We start from the raw sequence: 23066 nt of genomic DNA, 5'->3' as shown, positions 1-23066 counted from the left end.
TTTGGTCATTGTAGTGTACCGGTAAGAAGTTAGCCCTAGAAAATTACTCACATTGTACTTCTAAAAATGGAGTATTAAGCCACATATGTTCTACTCTTACACCCTAGTGTGAGCTTGAGGATCAAATTATTCAATTCTTTGAGATAAACATGGCATACTATTCATGACAAGGTCAATACATATTTATGAGCCTACAAAACTAAATAGTCCTACTTGAATAGTTAGGGAATTCTTATGTCTTCATTGTATTCTTAATTGTGCTAAATTGATAAAAATGAGCCAAACCTTTCCAAAATTTAACCCAGTGAAATCAAGAAATCATGATCCATTTTTCAAGAAATAAAAAGAATCGTTTGAAAATATGATATTTGCACATTAATACTTGTACCCCTTTGTTGACCACTTTTTCTCAAGAAAAATTGTCATATAATTTGTGGTCCAACAATTATTAGTGGCCACATCCCACTAGAATTACCTACATCAATGCCAACTATTAAAATTGGCAACAATACATTCAATCGATGGACATTTATTGGTGATGACATGGTGACTAACAAACATCCAACCACTCTCAACTATCTGAACATAATATTATATTCTAAACTAGCATATTTTGGTTAGAACACAAATTTGAGAATATTCATGCCTAATAGAGAATATTCAAGAAATTTTAATTACCATAAATTTTTTATGAGCATTAACCTTTTTCAAGTAGAGGGAATATTACTATGAATATTCTCTACTAATGTCATCATGAATTCAGTTTCTATACCCTAGTAGACCCCCCTTCTAGCCCCATTTGACCCTAAGGTAGCTATTTTTTTGGCCACAACTCTAGCATATGGTGTCAAAATCAAGGAAAAAATATATTGTCAAAAATATAGTTCCAATGACTTTCTAGTAGTGTAAGTATCATCATCAATTTTTCCTTCTAGTACATTTTATGCTTAGACAAATTTAGATCAACATTTTTTTATTCCAAGTTCACAATGTTTTTCTAGTATCTTTGGTTTTCATAATTCTTCCAACATTGGACAATCATTTTAAATCTTTTAAAATCCAGCAATGCTTTTTTAGAGCCTATCCTAAGTACCTTATATTCAATTTTTGTGTTTTCACATTCTACTCAATTATTTGGATGTTTTGGCACCTAGAAAATATTTGTTTGCATGTGATGACTTTATTTGATTTTCTTTACATGCATTTAGGTTATTGGTCTCTAATTTTTTTTTATCTTAAAGAGGTATCATAGGTTATTTATTCATCCTTTTATTGTCATCCTAGCTAACGATAATTATGAGTCTTAATGAAACAACATCCTAACAGATCCTAGGTGGCTTAGTCTTTTTCAAATTATCAGTATGGATTCATACCTAAACTAGCCATACTAGGGGGTAGATTAGCTTGGGGTAACATCATTAACCATGCTGTAGGGTTGATTCATTCTAGTGTTTATCCTAACACCATGTATTTTATATCAAACATTGATTTTCCCCACACTTTGGACTAGACTTTGGGAGATCCATGGAAACCCTCTTATCTCTCCATTCCCAAAGGATCCTTCCATAAATTATCTTATTCTCCTTGTAGATGCATATAGTATACCCTTTTGATGATGATACTTTAGAGGATCTTGAGTATGTCACAAGTCTTGAATATTTAGATGGTTCAAAGATTTGTGTAATGCCTGCTAAAATACCCTAGAGAAATAAACCCAAAACTACTAACAAAAAGAGATTTAAAAAAAAAATTAATCTTCACTACAATGATAACACCAACATATAGTGTGCATCATTACTACCATTATTAATTAATACATAATTACCTACTTAAATGAAATACATGAATCAACATGAACATAACCATGGAACCATAACACGCAAGCAAAATAATCACTTAATCATCAACATGTCTTCATATTTAAACTATACAAAGCATAACCTTTCCCTAGGGTATTCAAATGTCACTACTTAACATAAACCCAACTTATTACATAACCATCTAAAACAACATAATATATCTCACAACTTATCTATTCACTTTTCATTCAACTACATCAATTTCATTAACTCATAGACTTAACCCAATCATGTAGCATAATTTAACCACTTATCATATTATTTGTATTTCTTAAGAAACAACTCAAATAAATACTCCTAATAACTATTCTATCATTCTTTATAACAAAAAATTAATTATCATATCCATTCCTTTAAAAATAACTAGAGCAACCTTAAAGCTTCATTACATAACTCAAGATAACTAACTCATTTACATAAACAACATAACTCCTTACAACTAGATGATTTTCATTACTTAAACAAAGATTGTAATAGCAACTACCATTCTACCAACTTATTTTCCCATAACCTTACACATACAATTCCTTCATGCAACATCAATACAAAGCAAGAACAAAATACCATCTCTTTCTTTCACATAAAATTATGAACTAACCCCACATAAGGAAATATCTAATACATCAATGAATATACCATATGAACTTCACCTAGCTATTACATCATATCCCTTTACAATTACATCATATGATGATACATAACATAAGGGTATACATTTCCTTTACAAATACATAACATCAGAATACATGATTTGTTTTACAATTATAAAGCATCATGATAAATTGTCTTCTTATCCAAGCCTATAGATTTCAACTCCAAGGGTAATCACATGATGAAGAATCCAAGAATTCAATCCATGCATGCTAACCAAGAAGAGTAAGCTCCCAATGAAAGAAGGCATCAAACCACCCAACCATGTGGAACCAGATAGGAACCGCCCCCATGCTAGGAGATGACCTAAGGTTCTAACTCACACTCTAGACCTAGGTTGACACCTAATAGCCATAGGATTCAACATGACATCACATGAATACAACATAAAGAATAGAGACCTCCAGAGGTGCAACAACAAGAAAAGCATAAGGAGCTAGGACCTACATATAGAAATAGGAGTGTCATCACATGAATTCATCATGGCAACCTGATAACCTATTCTCGACATCAATGATCGTCATGTGGAGCCGTCTCAACATATGAGGATATCTAAGGAGTGTGGCTTACCTGGGTCACCAAGGTCTTCCCATCCATTCCCAGATCTATATAATCATACCAGGGATGTGATTTGAGGCTACAAACCCAATTTTATTCTTTGTAATATGAGAACCTATTATTACCCAACCCTCCTAGATTTAATTATGTTATCACTTGATTACAAAGAAAACTCCCACGAGGTATCCCAGTAGTCTAGACCCCAGTCACTCACTTGGAAGCCCACTCCCCCCTAGAATGCTCCTAGACCTTAGGGAAAAATCATGACCATATGAACATCTCAAAATAAAAATGAAGCTCAACATGCAAAGCATCTAAAATCCATTACAAATCTGATACAAACTGAATCATATAGGATAACTTATGCACATACATGCAATGCCATAAACAAGAATCATGCCATAAGCTCAAAGCATCATAATGCAACAATAAAGAAAGCCTCAAAAGTTATATGAACACATAAATAGGACAATAACATGAATCCAATGGTATCACATAGTCCTCAACAACGAGGCACAACAAACCCTCTTGTTGGCACTACATAAACACATCCTTAACAATAAGGAATGTATACATCTTGCTGGATCAATTTACAAATCCTTAACAAAAAAATATAAAATAATTGCTGGAACACAAAAGGGTTCAATCACATCACAAAAGCATAGGGAAGTGCCCAAAAACCATCAACACAGCAAACCTTAGCCTCTGGAGTCTAAAAATAGGAAGAAAAGTCAACCAAAAAGTTAAAAACTAACCCAGAAATAACCTAACATTACTTTAGCACATTTGTCATTGTTTTGGCACTATTGTACCCTAGAATAGCACTTTTGTTTTGGGTTCATCTTTTGGCAAAAACAACAGAAGATGCAAACAAAACTTGCCCAGATTCTGGCAGAGGTCAAAGTAGGGCCTATAACTGACCCAAAACACATAAGGGACCTCTTGCAATACACATTAGGGTTTATAGAAGCCAAAGGAGATAAGAGAGCCAAGAATTTGATCACATTCGGCAATCATATGCACCAAAAAGTGTCACAGAGATGTCCAAACAAGTGCAGACCTTAGTAAGGAATCTCCAAACCCTATGGGGACCTAAAAATAGGTATACAATGCAAATAAAAGACAACACAATATAAATACTATTGCATAAAGCAATCACAAAGGTTTAAAAGCCACTAATAATACATTCAAAACCCCTATTTCTAGCTAATGCAAGAAATCTGAAAAACAAATCTAAATGCAAGCTTTTCCCAAACTATCCTTCAATCAACAAATGATAAAATAAATTGAAATCCAATTCCTATTTCCCCAAACTATCTTTCCTCAAGACACTTGCAAACAATCTTTTCGAATCCAAATGCAAAGTGCAGAGAATAGTGAAGCCAACCTAGAAAAGGAACAAAAAGGAGATGAAATCTGAAGACACAATCCAAAATCCAACAAGAATCCTCAAGCAATTTGCATCCAAATCCAAAACCAATCTCTCCAAGAAAAATCTTCAAAAACTCCCAAAAATTCCAACCCCTGTAAATGCACAGGAGGCTGAATATATTCAAAAATCAAAACCAAAACTATATAAAATCTCAACCAATCAAAATATTTCATTATATCATATACTATACCTACCTTTGCATAGTTCGAGGAAGGTATTTAATAAATATATTTTTATTTACCTACTTCCCCCTCCAACCAATCAAATAAAAGGGTAGGTAGATTATATTAATTAACCAAAGAGGTATAAAAAAATATATAAAATCATAATCCCAAATAAACACGTGGATATTATTATTTATCCAACCAATAAATAATAATTCCCAAAACACAATTCATTACCTATCCATAACAAATAATTATAAATAAATATTAATAAAAGCCATTAAATAAAATAGAATAAATATAAATTCCATTAAATATCAAATGCACAGGTTAAATAATATTAATTAATTAAATAACAATTATTAAATAAATAACCATAAATAGATTATGATAATGGGAAAATCAAGAGATCATTAAATGAAATATATAAATATAAAAACCATTGATCAACATTAAATAAGGCTCCATTAAAATATAAATAAATAATCAATAAATAATAATTAAATATCAATTAAACAATAAATGAAATAATAGATTAAATGAATAACTTAAACATTATTCAATCAAAATAAATATTTAATAATTTCATAATTAAACATCATCTAACTAGGAACAAACATAGAATCATAATATCTAATGCCAAAGGGAAATGAACAAAGCAAAAGACTCTAACCTTGATTTACCCAATGGCGAAATTGACAAGGTACACAACTTAGACCTAGAATGTGTGAGGGAAACTATATCATCTCTGACAACTTGCCATTGGGATAGAGACACACTCAGACCTGTGAATCTAGGTGAAATCGATGTCTAGTACCTGCAAACCTCCATCAAACACTAAACACAACATATACAATACACATACATCATAATAAGTAGACAAGTGATAGAGAATCGTGACGACATATCATACCTGCAATGAGTGGTATGACATTGTCTCTACTCACGAAGACAATCAAACAATATAACATCAAAACATCGCATAGAATGATAATCATGAAATAGGTTTAGTACATCATAAGATACCATCAAATCATCATAAATATAATCCACACATATGAAATAAGCACATAAAGATCATCAAATAAGAGTCCGTCATCATAATAGTCTATGAATATCATCATTGTCCTCATGAAATCATAATATCAAGTGCAAATATAACATGTTTTTAATCGATAATGAAGCATCCAAAACATAAGTAAATCATAAACATTTATCAAAAGCATCTCAAGGTAGTCTATACTATGGCAATATAGTCTATCAAAGTGCAAAAAGAAAAGATGAATCAGGGAGGGGCACTACATCCTCCCCCCCTTGTCCTAGGCTTACTCCTGGAAGCCTGAAAACAAGTAGGAAAATAACTCTCTCATCCATGCTACATCCTCCCTAAACACTAAAAGATCATTATTTTGGCCCCATTGGACCCTTACCTATCTCATGACATGACCCTAGAGAATCAATTCCTAACGCTGTAGAATGTGTTCGATCACCAAAGAAAGTTGCTCGACCATGACCCGTAGTCTCCACCACTACACTCTGATGCTCACACTGATGGTTATCCACTGTATCATATATACGATGATACCTTCATGTATTGCCAAGTGTAGACTCTAAAGTTGCTGGTCTCTGAACAGGTACTTGAGTATATCGTTGTGGGCAACTCACCGCATAATGACCCTGCTGACCACACGTGAAACAAATCCCTCGAGTGAATCCATGACTAATAGGGGGTACACTAGGCTACTAGAAACTACCTCCACTGGAGTTCTACTGAGAACCCTACACTGACTGAGACTCCTAAAAGTGAGTAGCACACTGTCTGTTACGCTCTCTATCACCCAATGACCTATACTTGCGAGAAAAATTCTAATTCTGAGAGCTCTCTTTCTGCTAGAAACATTCACCCTTGGATGATGGAGGACCACTCCTAGCAAATCATGACTCTCAAGGTTGTGCACCTCTCGCCACTTATCCTGAAACTGAAGCACTAACTGTTTGTACACTAGGCATAAATCCCAAAGTCAAGGTCAAATTCTTGTCAACTAAGTGTGCCTTCTCCACAACCACCTCCATAGTCTTACACTCATGAATCTGAACCTCTCCACTGATGCAATCATTAATACCTCTAACAAAATGTTGGATCAACATAGGCTCATCATCCACAATCCTAGCATTCTTCTTAAGTTCAAAGAACTTATGCTCATATTGCTCTACTGTCATATCCTACTGCCTCAGATTGTGAAACTCATCATCCTTCCTCCACCTCCATAGATTGGACAAGAAATGAGCTCGAAACCGCTCAAGGAACAATTCCCATGAAACTATCACAATGTCCAAATGCAGTTTCTGCTCCTCCAATACTCCACCAAGTAGACACAAAATCTGAAGATGCATAATTGCACACCTATCCTTGGTGTTATTGCTATATGGATGCATAGAAAAATACCTACCCATGTCCTAAAGCCAAGTCTCTGCCTCCAAGCCACTGCTAGAACCATCAAAAGTGGGAGGACAAGTCTTGAGAAGATCCCTCATATGGCCTATTGCAATCGCATCCTAATCAGGTACTACATAAACTCTCCTTCGTGGTGAACATGAACGCTCCCTCACTCACTCTTGATTGACTTCTCGAGAATAACAAGATCCCTCTTGCTGATTATCCCCGTCTCTATCCTAATTGATCAAGAAGCCCCTGAAATGCATTAACCAATTATGGAATCACATCACCAACTTGCACTCCTTCCACTTGTTGATCATGTTGTTTCTTCTCCTCATGATGCGACTCTTCAAAAACCTCAAGACGAGGATTTTTTCAAGTACCCATATGACCACCACAACCACGACCTCTACCTCTAGTATGCATCTTGTCTAACCAAGACACAAATTGGACTATAAGCAAGAAACTAGGACAACTAATGCAAAATAATAATAAATAGGGATAAATCGTTGGGCTACCCCATGCTAATGTGCTAACATGCACAATGGGCTCATATGAAACCAGAATATCCAATGTATGAACATGGGCTCTGATACCAGATGTAATACCCACTAAAATACCCAAGAGAAATAAACTCAAAACTACTAACAAAATGAGATAAAAAAAAATTCAAATTAATCTTCACTACAATGCTAACACCAACATCTAGTGTGCATCATTACTACCATTATTCATTAATATATCATTACCTACTTACATGAAATACATGAATCAACATGAACATAACCATGGAACCATAACACGCAAGGGAAATAATCACTTAATCATCAACATACCTTCATAATTAAACCATACAAAGCATAACCTTTCCCTAGGGTATTCCATTGTCACTACTTACCATAAAACCAACTTATCACATAACCACATAAACACATCATAATATAACTCACAATTTATCTATTCACTTTTCATTCAACTGCATCACTTTCATTAACTCATAGACTTAAACCAATCATGTAGCATAAATAAACCACTTATCATATTCTTTGGATTTCTTAAGAAACAACCCAAACAAATAGTCCTAATAACTATTCTATCAATCTTTATAATAATAACATAATTATCATATCCATTCCTTTAAACAAAACTAGAGAAACCTTAAAGCTTCAGTACATAACTCAAGATAACTAACTCATTTCTTAGCTAAAAAACATAATTCCTTACAACTACATGATTTCCATTACTTAAACAAAGATTCTAACAACTATCATTCTACCAGCTTATTTTCCCATAAGCTTACACATACAATTCCTTCATGCAATATCAAAACAAAGAGAGTACAAAACATTCTCTCTTTATTTCACATAAAATTATGAACTAACATCACATAAAGAAGTATCTAATACATCAATGAATATACCATATGAACTTCACCTAACTATTACATCATATCCCTTTATAATTACATCATATGAAGATACATAACATAAGGGTATACATTTCCTTTACAAATATATAACATAGGAATACATTATCTCTTTTACAAATATAAAGCATCATGATACATTGTCTTCTTATCCAAGCATATAGAAATTAAATACAAGGGTAATCACATGATGAAGAATCCAAGAATCCAATCCATGCACACTAAACAAGAAGTGGAAGATCCCAATGGAAGAAGGCATCAAACCACCCGACCATGTGGAACCAATTAGGAACCACCCCCCATGCTAGGAGATGACCTAAGGTTCCAACTCACACTCTAGACCTAGGCTAACACATAACCATAGGATTCAACATGACATCACATAGCACCATCATGAATTCAACAAACAAATCACATGACTACAACATAAATAATAGAGACCTATAGAGGCACAACAACAAGAAAAGCATAAGGAGCTAAGACCTACATGTAGGGATATGAGTGTCATCACATAAAGTCATCATGGGAACCTAGGAATCTATTCCTGGCATTCATGATACTCATGTGGAGTCATCTCAACCTATCAGGATATCTAAGGAGTTCGGCTTTCTTGGGTCACCAAGGTCTTCCTAGCCATTCCCAAATCCATATAATCATACCAGGGATGTGAGTTGAGGCCACAAAACCAATTTTATTATTTTTAATGTGAGAACCTATTACTACCCAACCCTCATAGATTTAATTATGTTATCACTTGATTACAAAGAAAAATCCCATGAGGTATCCTGGTAGTCTAGACCCCCAAATATCCTGGGTGTCTAATCCTCAAGACCCCAGTCACCCACTTGGAAGCCCACTCCCAACTAGCATGCTCTTAGACCTTAGGGAAAACTCATGAACATATGAACATCTCAAAAGAAACATAAATCTCAACATGCAAAGCATCTAAAAGCCATTACAAATATGATACAAACTGAATCATATAGGATAACTTATGCACATACATGCAATATCATAAACAAAAAATCATGCCATAATCTAAAAGCATCGTAATGCGACAATAAACAAAGCCTCAAAAGTGATATGAACACATAAATAGGAAAATAAAATGAATCTAATTGTATCACATAGTCCTCAATAACGAGGCACAACAAAACCTCTCGTTGGAGCTGCATAAACACATCCTCAACAACAAGGAATGTATACATCTTGCTAGAGCAATTTGCAAATCCTTAATAGAAAAGTGCAAAATACTTATTGTAGCACAAAAAGGATTCAATCACATCACAAAAGCATAGGACAGTGCCCAAAAACCATCAACACAACAAACCCTGGCTTCTAGACTCCAAAAATAGCAAGAAAAGTCAACGAGAAAGTAAAAAACCAACCCATAAATGACCTGACACTACTTTAATGATTTTGTCATTGTTTTGGGAATATTGTTGCCTGAAATGGTGCTATTGTAGCCCAGAATAGTACTTTTTTGGGGGGTTCATCTTTCAACAAAAATGAGAGAAAATGCAAACAAAACTTGCTCAGATTCGGGCAGAGATCAAAGAAGGGCCTGTAACTGACCCATAACACATAAGGGACCTCCTGCAATACAAATTAGGGTTTTTACAAGCCAAAGGAGATCATAGAGCCAAGAATTTGATCACATTCGATAATCATATGCACCGAAAAGTGTCGTAGAGATGTCTAAACAAGTACAAACCTTAGTAAGGGATCTCCAAACTCTATGGGGACCTGAAAATGGGTATACGATGCAAATAAAAGACAACACAAAACAAATACTATTGCATAAAACAATCACAAAGGTTTAAAAGCCACATATAATAAATTTAAAACCCCTATTTCTAGTTAATGCAATAAATCTGAAAATAAATCTAAATGCAAGCTTTTCCCAATCTATCCTTCAATCAACAAATGATAAAAAAAAAACTGAAATCGAATTCCTATTTCCCCAAACAATCTTTTAGAATCCAAATGCAAAGTGCAGGGAATCGTGAACTCAACTTGGAAAAGAAGCAAAAAGGAGATGAAATCTGAAGACACAATCCAAAATCCAATAAGAATCCTCAATCAATTCGCATCCAAATCCAAAACCAATCTCTCCAAGAAAAATCTTCAAAAAATGCCAAAAATTCCAAGCCCCGTGAATGCACAAGAAGTTGAATATATTCAAAAATCAAAACCAAAACTATATAAAATCTCAACCAATCAAAATATTCTATTATATCATATATTATACCTACCTTTGCATAGTTCAAGGAAGGTATTTAATAAATATATTTTTATTTACCTACCTCCCCCTCCAACCAATCAAATAAAAGGGTAGGTAGATTATATTAATTAACCAAAGAGGTAGAAAAACAAATAAAATATAAAATCATAATCCCCAATAAACATGTGGATATTATTATTTATCCAACCAATAAATAATAATTCCCAAAACATAATTCATTACCTATCCACAACAAATAATTATAAATAAATATTAATAAAAACCATTAAATAAAATAAAATAAATATAAATTCCATTAAATATCAAATGCATGTGTTAAATAATATTAATTAATTAAATAACAATTATTAAATAAATAACCATAAATAGATTATGATAATGGGAAAATCAAGAGGCACCATTAAATGAAATAAATAGATATAAAAATCCATTAATCAACATTAAATAAAGCTCCACTAAAATATAAATAAATAATCAATAAATAATAATTAAATCTCAATTAAATAACAAGTGAAATAATAGATTAAATCAATAACTTAAATATTATTCAATCAAAATAAATATTTGATAATTTCGTAATCACACATCATCTAACTAGGAACAAACATAGACTCATAACATCTTACGCCAAAGGGAAACGAACATGACACAAGACTCTAACCTCGAATTGCATCGTGGTGAAATTGACAAGGTACACAACTTAGACCTAGAGTATGTGAGGGAAACTATGTCATCTCTGACAACTTGTCATTGGGATAGAGACACACTCAAACCTGTGAAGTCAGGTAAAGTCGATGTCTAGTACTTGCAAACCTGCATCAAACACTAAACACATCATATACAATACATATACATCATAATAATCAGATAAGTGATAAAGAATCATGATGTCAGATCATGCTCGCAATGAGTGATATGGCATTGTCTCTACTCACGAAGACAATCACAATATAACATCAAGACGTTGCATAGAATCATAATCATGAAATAGGGTTAGTACATCATAAGATACCATCAAATCATCATATATATAATCCACACATATGAAATGAGCACATAAAGATCACAAAATAAGAGTCCATCATCATAAGATGTTAGCATTTTCACAAAGGGAGATTGTTGGCATTTCTGTAAGTTTGTTGGTATGAGGATATTGAGAAGGTTGTTGGAGATTGTTGATATAATTGTGAAAGGATGATTACTGTCTTAATAATATTATTTTGTCATTGATGTCAAGAAATTGATCCTCTGATTCAGTATGATGTTGCCATATCTTGAGAAGTATGTTTTGATGAGTATTAAGAGGTCGGTAAGTGACACAGAATGAATGTAATAATGAAGGGGAATAATAAGTTATTCAATGGGAAACTATTACCGAGTTAGACAATGATGAGATCATGTTGTTTTGATTGTTTTGATATCCTACATATGTTATTGATTATAAATTTAATACTATACTATGTCACCGAGCAAAGAACCTAGTCGGTAAACCCTAAGGTACCTAGTTGGTAAACCCTAAGGTTATCGATATCGGTTAAAGAAGGCAGAGTGTCTACCGAGTGAAGTTCAGTATTTATCAAGTAACAACCAAGTTATAATAGATCGCATTGGATGAATAAAAGCATTATTTAATGAAGGATGTTGATGAGCTAGAAATGAATAAATGATTGGTATGCCGCACAAGAAGTTTGTTGAGGATCGACGACATGGAAAATCAAGAGGAAGATCTACAGCACAATTGAACCGCATTAACCTAGCACAAGTTCCAAGGAAGGAATGCAAGTTCCAAGGCGAGGTAAAACTTTTTTCAGATCGAAGGATACATTGAACCTAGTCAAGTTTGAAGATCTGATGGCTAAAATTGATCATGGGAAATGTGATCAAGGAGATTAAGAGGTTATAAATTGTTTATAAATAAGGAATTGTTGATGAACAATGCATGTGGGCAAATATATGCACAATGATGCTACAGTAATGTTTACTGAGCACAGAAGCTTGAAGATTTGATTGAAGAACAGTTTGAGAAGCCCAGCAAGCCCAACAAGGGACAATATAAGTCGTATGACAAGATTGTTTTGAGCAGATAGAATCTGCTTTAGCATTTCAAATGTGAAGTTGCAAATATATTTTATTACTGTTGTTTATTTTGTAAGTGACAGAAAATCTCTTAATCGAGTGGACTTAACAGTCTTATTTGTAAATCCTCTAGCAAGGTAACATTCTAAATGAGTGTTTGAAATCCTTTGACAAGGTCACTTCTAACAAAGTGTAAGACTATAACAAGTTTGAGGGAAATCCCTTAACCGAGTCGCATCTAGCAATGTGTTTTTGTAATCTATAACTGGATTAGCTTTTAACTGAGCATACTCTAGAAGGGTATATTTCTTAGTGGGTCCGAAATCCCACAGTGGTTTTTCCCTATTTGGGTTTCCACGTTAAATCTGGTGTTAAATGTGTTATGATGTCTTAAGTGTATCCGTTTATGAGTTTGAATGATTTATAGTCGTAGTTGCATATCAGTTAATGTTATAGAGGTTGAATTTGATAAATATATTGCATTGTGAGTTTTTATGATTCACCCCCCCCCCCCCTCTCTCATCTTAACTAACATAAGAGTCTATGAATATCATCATCGTCCTCATGAAATCATAATATCAAGTGCAAATATAGCATGTTTGTCATCAATAATGAATCATCTAGAACATAAGTAAATCATAAACATCTATCAAAATCATCTCAAGGTAGTCTATGCTATGGCAATATGGTCTATCAAAGCGCAAAAAGAAAAGATGAATCAGGGAGGGGTACGACAATTTGTCTCCTTGTTTTTACTCCTCACTTTGAGACCCAATATCCATCTTCTTTTATTGCTAATCAACTTGGCATTGCAACTACTTGGGATCCTTATCTTGCAAGCATATCATCCTTGTTTATGGTGTCTCACATTGTAAATTGGAGGATTATCTTGAGGACATTCATCTCCTATTTTGTTGATGGTCATATCATCATTGTTATCCCACAATATTTAACACCTTTAAAGCTTTTTCTACATTGGTCTTCATGTGTTTCTAGAAATTGATAACATCTCATTCTAACATGTGGATATTTGAGTAGTTTTACAAGGCACACATCATTTGTATTTAGATTCATAATTCTTCCAGTTTATAGGAATGGCTTCTCAAATCACCAATAAATCTATTTATTCCCAAGGGGATAAATTTTGTTTGTAGGTAATAGATTGTGTTCTATCTTCAAGGTTACATCATTGGTACAAGAGCTACTTCTTTATGGGGGGGATTCATATCCTCATTTTCTCTCTTATAGGGGCATCTATATTGTGTGACAAAATCAATCTTTTGGGGGTCACCTTGATTCCTTCTATCCTTCTTTCACTATTGCAATTATTTCAATTTTCTCTCTTTGGGAGAGGATTTTATTCCAATGAGGTTTTCTCCCTTTCTATGATTATGAGACATTTCATTTGTTTGGACATGGGTACCTCATCAAGCCTTGTGGCTAATACCCATATACTTATCCATCCATCATTGTATCCATTGTTAGGTTTCTCCCTAGCTTGATTTAGAGAGGAGTGTGGAGTAATTAGGTAATCACCTTAGTAATTAATTAACCAATCATTAAATTCATAGGTCTCTTGTAGCTCTATTCACTTAAGCTAAAATTAGGAGTTCTTTTATATATTTAGATTAAGCTATATATAGTTCATGCTATCTCATAACATAAGATGAGTGCACTTGTCATGATCTAACTTAATCCTCACCTAGGGATACATCTAGGGTTTCTTTATGCTTTTATAAGAATTCATTTGTAATCATTGTAATGGTCCAATTGTATTCCATTTAATCAATTAAAAATAGGATAATCTATATATTACATGCTTGTGTGGATCAACTCATCTCTCTCAAGATTTCAAAATACTTATGCCTTTTTTCTCTTTACATGTGATAGGCATTTTAATTGTAGATGATTTTTAGGAGTTGTGGGGTTCACTATCAAATCTAATAGGTAGCCTTGTAGATCAAGATGAAAATAATGATATATTCTTTTAGATCAAGATGAATATGCCAATGACACCTTTGATGATGTTATCTCAAATAATCTCTCCATAGTCCTTAATTGAACAATCATGAATAATGAAGAGCCCTTAGCTCAAGAATATCCTAGCACTAGCTATCTTTCAAACCCAAATTGAATATCTATTTGTCATATCCATGGCACAAGAAAAATTCCACTAGATATTGTCCTATAAGAAGATAAATATATCATGGCTCAATACCTTATAAGTATATACACAAATATTTCTTTAAACTATGACCATAAACATTTACATAGGGGAAATCTTCCAAATAAAAACCCATATATAGATAATCCTCATCTATAGAATGCTTACCCTTTCATCCATATATCAATTTACTCTTTATTCATTCATATCAATCCCAAATGTAATTCATCATACCATACCTTATCTTATACAAATCCTACACCATCAAGTCCACCATCTACACATATAAATCCAAAAAATAACAAACCAACATCAATCCCTACAATTCCCATTGCACTAAAAAATCCTTTAAATGCTAAAAAATATAAACTAAAAAGTCCACCATCTACTCTTGTAAATTCCAAACAAAAAATCCTCAAACAATCCTTTTACATTTTAATCTATCCAAACATCCATCAATCCCTACAAATATGTATCCATCCAACCATCCATCAACTCCTTTAGGTCATAACTCATTGATCAATGAAGCTTCTAACTCAAACAACCCATGTCTTAACCCTTCCCCAGAAAGAAAGTATTCTAGTACCTTAAGGTCATTCATATTAAAAGAAAATCTAAAAATAAGATGTGCTTGACCAACTCCATACCTTAAGAAAAGAATTACCTTATCTTCTTGTATGTCCTTTATCACATAAATCGTCACATTCCAAGATAAAATATGTAATCAATCCAATCCAATCCAATCCAATCCAATCAATCCGATCAATGCAATCAAACTAATCAACCCAACCTAGATATGAAGGATGTTTTCCAAAGACTACTAAAGGATATCATTATTTACAATGAGAATTTGATGAGTTGTATCATGCCCTTGACAAGCATGAGAATGTTGAGGTTATTGAAAATCTCTCTAGCATTGCTATTCCCATTAATCAACCAATGCAAGAAGAGAAATAAAGGAAATCCACCCCCTTCATGTGATCCATAGGCCTCATAAAATCCAAATTCATCCCACTTATCTTGATACTTGAAGTTGAGAATCCACATCCAAGGGCTAATTGATCAAGGGGAAATCCAGCTCAAGGAAAACACATCCACATCTATGAATGATCGTAATTGTCCACAACAACTCGAGGTCAAAGCACCTACATTGACCCTATTAATTGTATCCAAGTACAAAAGCCCTAACAATCCCTCATCAATATCATCTAGAAGAAAACACCAACTAGCTAACAAGAAAACACCAACTAGCTAACAATGGATTGACATCTTGTTTCCATGGTAACACATGTCCCATCAAAAAATTAAATATGAAAAATCATGAATTGTTGGGGAAACGATTAGGCCTTCAGGAACAAGGAATCCTTCAATCCATTCATGTTTATTCAAATCGAGGACTCCATTCTTTGGACATTAATTAAATAAACTATATTTATATATTTAATTCTTTTAATCAATTGAGTTTTTCTTCTAAATTTTCCACCTTAATTGTATAAATTACATTTCTTTAATTAATTAAATAATTCCCCAATATCTTATCATAAATCAAATAATTATATTTGATTCTTCTAAAATCTCTTACATCATTAGTTGTAAAAAAAATCAAATTTATTCAACTAATTAATCATTTGCACATTGCTCCACCACTTTGTTTAATATAAATAAATTCAATTTCGTACATGGATCCAAATGCACAAGGCTCCAAAAAGACCCCTTTTCAATCCTCACCCTACCTCAAAATTGAGAACCTATCTACCCTTCATCCATTTCCAATATTTGCCCTAATTGCATGCACGGATCACAAGATGCCACTTGTAATCCATTCATTCTCCCTTGTAAATGGATCCACTCCATCTATCCATTGCACACAATCAAATCTCATCCATCCATCATCCTCATCCTCATCCATAAATAAACTATTGCACAAGCAATTTTCAAGAATAAGAATGATCAACTTGCCACAATCAATCATCTTGAACGCATCACATGGTAAACAAGGTTTGTTGTGGTGAGAAGGTTTTTCCCTTTTTGTCATTTGTTTACTTGATTTAGTTTATAAATGTAGCTAGGTATAGAATATGATTTTTTTTTAATGTATTGTTTCCTATTGTTTAGTTCTATCTTTTACTATGCACATTTGAATTTTAGGTTTGATGTAGTAATGGGGTCCTAAGAGATGTGTGTATTGTCTTGTGCTTGTACTTGTTTTTTTTCTCTGGTCTTTAGTTTAGTCCATTAAGTTATGAGATTTAAAAAACTTTCTACATATTTTTAATTATAGGAGTTTATATTAGAGTTAGGGTTGCATGAGAATGAGAACATTTAGGTGGAAAAATCTTGTTAGAATGTGCAAGACACTACAATTCATGGTAGTGTTCAGAGGACTTTACTACATCATACTAGTGTTCAAAGGACATTATTATGCCATGCTAGAGTCCAAGACAAGTATACAAGTTGAAAGAAGAGATGAGAGGATGAAGATGATGCATGGGTTTAGTTTTAGGTGTATGACAGTCTAAAGGAAAGAATGGGGTATTAAATACATTGAAGTAGTCAAGAGTTATGTTAAATGAGCAAGCACTAAGTTGAGTGCAACAAGAGGTGGAAGAGTGCAAAGTATTCACTTTTTGTTTGTTCAATATCTGATTGCAAGGAAGAAACCTTACTAGATAAAATAGTTGAAACTTGGATTTAATCATTATGGAATAAAGTCATTACCATGCACGTCAAGACTTAAATAAAAAATATGGGATTCTACCAAACGTGAATACAACTTGATCCAATTTTAAGATTAACATATCTCATAGAACTCCTCAATGTATAAGGTAATAAATTAAGTTTGTGGAACCTTAATATATAAGGTCATACCTCCTCTTAAGTTTGATGCACTTTCTTACATCCACTTCATTTATTTGAATGTGGAATGGAATACCCAACTACAAAATTATCATGACATCAATGGACCAAATCTTTCACATTCTAATGATGGATCATGGAATAATGATCCAAAACATTGATGATAAAAATTTCAGACACAATCAAATTCAGGAATTGATAATAATAGTTCTGAGTGTACCAAAGATCTTCATTTCAGTTGTAGGAATACTTTCTCATCCTACCCTCTTTATAATCTAGGCTTTTGTGTATGAAAAATTGAACTCTTTGATCTGATGGAAAAGTAGGATCATGTTTCCTTAAAACCCCAAGGAAAAAAATTAGAAATGACGATTGATCCTATAACCTGGATTTTATTAGAGAAAACAATTAAACCTCAGACTGGTTCATGTGTAGTTTCGGATGCTATTGGTAAACACTGCTCAGCCTTTAATAAGGCATGATCAAAATGTAATAAAGATCATGATGCATTTTACAGAAGGAATCCATATCAATTTCTTTGACAACTGAATGTTGGATCAGTTAATATATCAGTCTTAGCATTAGCTAGGAAACACTAGAAAAAGGTTATTCAGTTTTCCCTAACACAACCACCTGGAAGAAGGTACCTGAACTTGTCAGCATTGTCAATTAGATAAGATGGAAGATGCACAGCAGAGAGAAAGTGAGGTATGGGACCCATCTTTGCAATTATCTTTTGAAAAGTATATTCCTCTGGCAACATGTCAAAAAGATCTGCCCCCCTGCAGATTATGTCCTGTAATCTTGCGTGGTCTAAAAAATAAGAGAATCTCACTCTATCTACATGGCTATAAGCTTTCATCTTAAATACAAAGTCACGTATATGGCGAAAACAGAAACTGCAATGCCACCCTGCCTCTGAAAAGAGTACATCTGCTTGGCGAAAATGGCCATAACGAGTTTTCCCTGGTTTGTAGAGATGGACTTGTGCTCTCCAACTGTCATAACTCATAGGGAACTCAAAGGAATACATGTATTCCCTTAATTGTAAGTGCAACACAGGAGGTATGTTGTCACACCACCTAAGAATGTTTATTGTGTGTGCACTTGGAATTTCATCTAAATCTGACATGATCAGAAGATCATCTTCCAGAATCCCTGCCTCTCTTATGAGCTTATCCAATTCCACTCTCTGTATTGCCTCCTCATAAAAAGGATTCTGTCCAAGAGAAGTGGGCAAACTAGGAGCATAAATTCTATACTTCAGCTTGGGTTCTGCAAACTTGTACTGTTTCCTGTTGATGGCAAAGTTTAAGGGCTTTGGTAGACCTGTGAAGGTTGTATTGGATTCAAGGATCACAAACTTTGTTACAACAGGATTGAGCTCCTGCCATCTGATTGTGAGCATATCTACTTCATTGCTGAATAATATGGCATCAAAAACTCGGCGAGGGGTGTCCCTGATCTTCCACCCATGAATGTCACAGAGGTGCTCCATGGACACATTTTCAGCATAGTAATGAGTAATGACATTGAAGGACTTTGGAGGAGTATCCCAAAGAGGGCGAAAGAAAGAGGAGACTTTTTGGCCATAGAAGAAAATTCCCAGTACACAGGTTGGAACAATGATCAGCCAAAGGAGTAAAGCCTTAATGTGAAGACTTCTTGAAATAGCACGAATGTTAGACATGTCCAAACAGTCTAGACCTGTATCCTGTCATCAACAAAGATTTACCGTGAGAGTTGGAAACTCAAAAAATAGAAATGTCAAGAAACATTACTGATCTGTGGAAAAACTACAGATGCCTGAAAAGATAGTCACATGGGCAGATAACAGAAATACCATTGAAATGTTGTATGTTGTGAGAAATTCAAACAGTGCAATAAATGAACAAAGTCATAGCAGAACAGCATAGCCTTTATTTAATTCAAATATTAGTCTCCACTGTTGGCCAAAAGTGGTCAGGGAAACTCAAAATATATGTAGGGAGTTGAGCTGGTCGATATTTCTAAAAGATGCAGCTATTCAGAAAATTGTTATCATTCCAATTAAGGATCTTACAGGAGGCTGTTAAACCATGTCACCAATTTCAAAGGGAAACGTTGGACACATTCCACCAATCTCTTCCTATGTGTTACCCGAGGGGATTTGAACTTATAATCCCGCTTTGATACCACTTGGAGGTAGTTGAGCTGACCATTTTTCCCCAAAAATGCACCTATTTTCTAATTAACGATCTCAAAAGAGACTGTTAAACCATGTCATGAATCCCGAAAAGAGATATAAACCTAAAGAAAGGAGAGCAATAAAAGGAACACCAAAAAGACACCAAGGACACAACAACCAAAGATCAAATGCTCAAAACAACACCAACAATGCAACTCCATAAGTTCAAGACCAAAAAAAGTGTTGGGCGATCTGAGTTTTATGTTCAAGAATTGAAATCGAAAGCAGAAACATTTATCAAAGAGAATGGAATTGAAAATAAGGTCTAAGACAATAGGTCAAAAGAATATAAAACACACATTAGAAGCAAAGGAAAAGGAACCAAGTAGTCCTTTTGCATTACAGAAGATGGTTCACCCTCCTCTCCAATAGAACATCAGAATTTGTACATAGAGATGTTCAAATAGCAAACTATTTTCAAATGGGAAAAAACTTACACAAGTAAACCCTCAGGTTTTGACAGGAAGCCACTAACACATCATTCCAGGTACCCCAAGACAGTAAAAGAGTCCTGGAGACAAATTCCATAATTCATCTTAAATACAAGCAAGTTCTGCTCAATATATTATTTAAGTTTTGGATGGAAATAAATGATTGAAAAGCTCCATCTGAAATATAAGGGATGAGTCTGGGTTTAAGTTTGAGTAGATTTGGTAGAGCAGAATTTCGTTAGTCTGGCTTTAAATCAGAAGAGATCAATGATTGATACATCTTATTCGTAGAAATTAAAAAGAAGGATTCCTTCAGCCTCTTATCAGTATGGTTTAAGCGATTTTATTGTGATTTCTGTTATCTTACTTTCTAGACACTAAGTGACTCTAAGAAGTGACCTTGTGTCCTATACTTCTATACATTTTTAAATTAATTAAAACTGACCCACGTATTTATAAGAAAAATGGGTTATCCTCCCTCTAATTTTTTTCTTCAGAAAAACAGCTTTCCCCAATTGAACAGAGGGTCATTACCATGAAAATGCTGAGCTTAGTAAAGGAAAAGACGCAAGCTGGAAAGTTGGACACTGTCCCTTATCAAAAGGCCCAGTGCTAGCATATTACAAGTGACAAAACAACTAAAAGGAGATTGCCAAATAGAGAAACTGTACCTCATTATCAAAATAAAGATTCATAGAGCAAAGAAAGGCCTACATAGTTGCATATAATTGATTTGCGCAAAATCCCTTTACAGAAGTAACAATAAGGAGGAGATTTTGGGCATTCAGAACTTTGGAAAATTTGTCCCAAAAAAAAGTGAATTTTATGCATTCAAAGAAAACGAGTTTGAACAAAAGATAGAACAAATCCCAGGGCATTGAAAATTGGAATAAATATTCAGAACAAAACTGTCCTGGGTCTCCACTAAGAAGCGGAAGTAATCACTATTAATCCCAATAACTCATAAGTTCAAAGACCAACATAAAACTATATGGTCAATCAGGTCAAAAACATCAACTTCTGCTACTTATCCTACAATCAGAAGATAGTCCCAATTCAAACCACAGAAGTGCATTATAACATATACAGGAAATAAATATAAGGGCAATGCAGAAATTGACAGAATCACAGTCCTAAAACGAAACCATTAGCAACCACCTTATTCAAAACTGCCAACAAGTGAAAAATCTAGGGTACAAAACAAAACCAATTATATCTATTGCCGCTCAAATCCGTAACAAAAAATTGAAAGATCACAATTTCCTAAGAAAAGTAATAATAAATGGGATAAGTTTAAATCTTCATTAAGCCAAAACTGTAGTTGGATCTCTCAAGGGATATGTAGTTGTTTAATAGTGATGTCCATTTCTGAAAAGAGAATTTCATGATTAACAAGATTAATTTGAGATTTCATCTACAATGTCATGATTTCTTTTTTTTGTTAAGATGTCCGCTGGGATGACTTCTCTTCCTGTATCACATGGAGCTATGAACTGGTGAGTTACAAATGGGGGATCTCATCTTCAATTAACAAAACTAAAATTCAAACCGACGCTTACAATCATAACAGAAATTTGAACCTTGGTGGTCACATCAACACACTGCCACTTAACCAACCTACTATGAAAAATGCCCCATCTACAATGCTATGTCTGAATCTTATCTCATTTGAGTTATGCCTTACACTTACGGCCCTAAAATATATAAGAACTCAAATTCACAATAAGTCACTGTTTCAAGTTTCAAATCTCTTAATAAGGCAAACGGAATTCCAGACTCATAAGTAAACTAAAACTATACCTTGCAGATGCCATGAAGAGTTTTATCCGTCTTCTTACAACTATAGGTTCCTCCATCCACCATCATGAATGCCTGGCAACCCAAATCTTATTTTTTTTGTGAAATACCATACGCAATTACTCCAAGCTCTGTATTACTAATGCAAAGCAGTTGAATCCTTGAAATTTTGATCATAAACAACCACCAACCCTGTTCTCAGAAAACCCCAAAAAATAATCACATTCCCCACCCAAAATTCAAATCCCCACAATAAAAACTTCCCCAAATTCAAGCCTGTCCTCAACCATTCTCAAATGGATAAACTGGATTGAATTTAAGCCCAATCAGATCTCTTCCAATTCAAGTCTAATCAGAACTCTTCCAATTCATGCCTATTCAGAATTCAGAGTACTATCAAGACTTCTCTTCTCAGATTTTCAAAATTTCATTCAAGCTAACAAGTACCCATCACCATTGATAATGATAAGTATTGAAACAGCCATTAATAACTGCCACTTTCGTTATATAACTTCGCAGAAAAAGGTGGTGAACCGAATTAGGATTCACTGACATATGGGTCGTAATGTACATAGACGGTTATAGATTTCTACTGCTATTTAAATACATACATAAACATTCTGCATGGGCAGCTATTATCAAACAAGAATGAATTGATTAAGATTGGGAAAACCTTAAAAAATACAAAGTCTTGGAGATTCTTGAGGGCAATTTGCAGGCTGTTTAAGACCTTTTCCACCCCA

At 33.9% G+C, this 23066-nt stretch overlaps 1 protein-coding gene across 1 annotated transcript; it reads right to left on the bottom strand.

The window, feature by feature from the left end:
- Window positions 1–18136: 18136 nt before the first annotated feature.
- Window positions 18137–22854, bottom strand: LOC131037627 (uncharacterized). Its single transcript, XM_057969816.2, has 2 exons — window positions 22327–22854; window positions 18137–19582 (listed from the first exon to the last, which is right to left on the bottom strand). Exons 1-2 carry the CDS (start codon window positions 22390–22392, stop codon window positions 18479–18481), a joined length of 1170 nt encoding a protein of 389 aa, XP_057825799.1. The 5' UTR covers window positions 22393–22854; the 3' UTR covers window positions 18137–18478.
- Between the last annotated feature and the right edge of the window lie 212 nt (window positions 22855–23066).

Source organism: Cryptomeria japonica, chromosome 11 (assembly GCF_030272615.1).
Source record: "Cryptomeria japonica chromosome 11, Sugi_1.0, whole genome shotgun sequence".
Taxonomy (NCBI): Eukaryota; Viridiplantae; Streptophyta; class Pinopsida; order Cupressales; family Cupressaceae; genus Cryptomeria; species Cryptomeria japonica.
The sequence above is the reverse complement of the archived record's forward strand: the minus strand, read 5'-3'. Positions and strand labels throughout refer to the sequence as shown.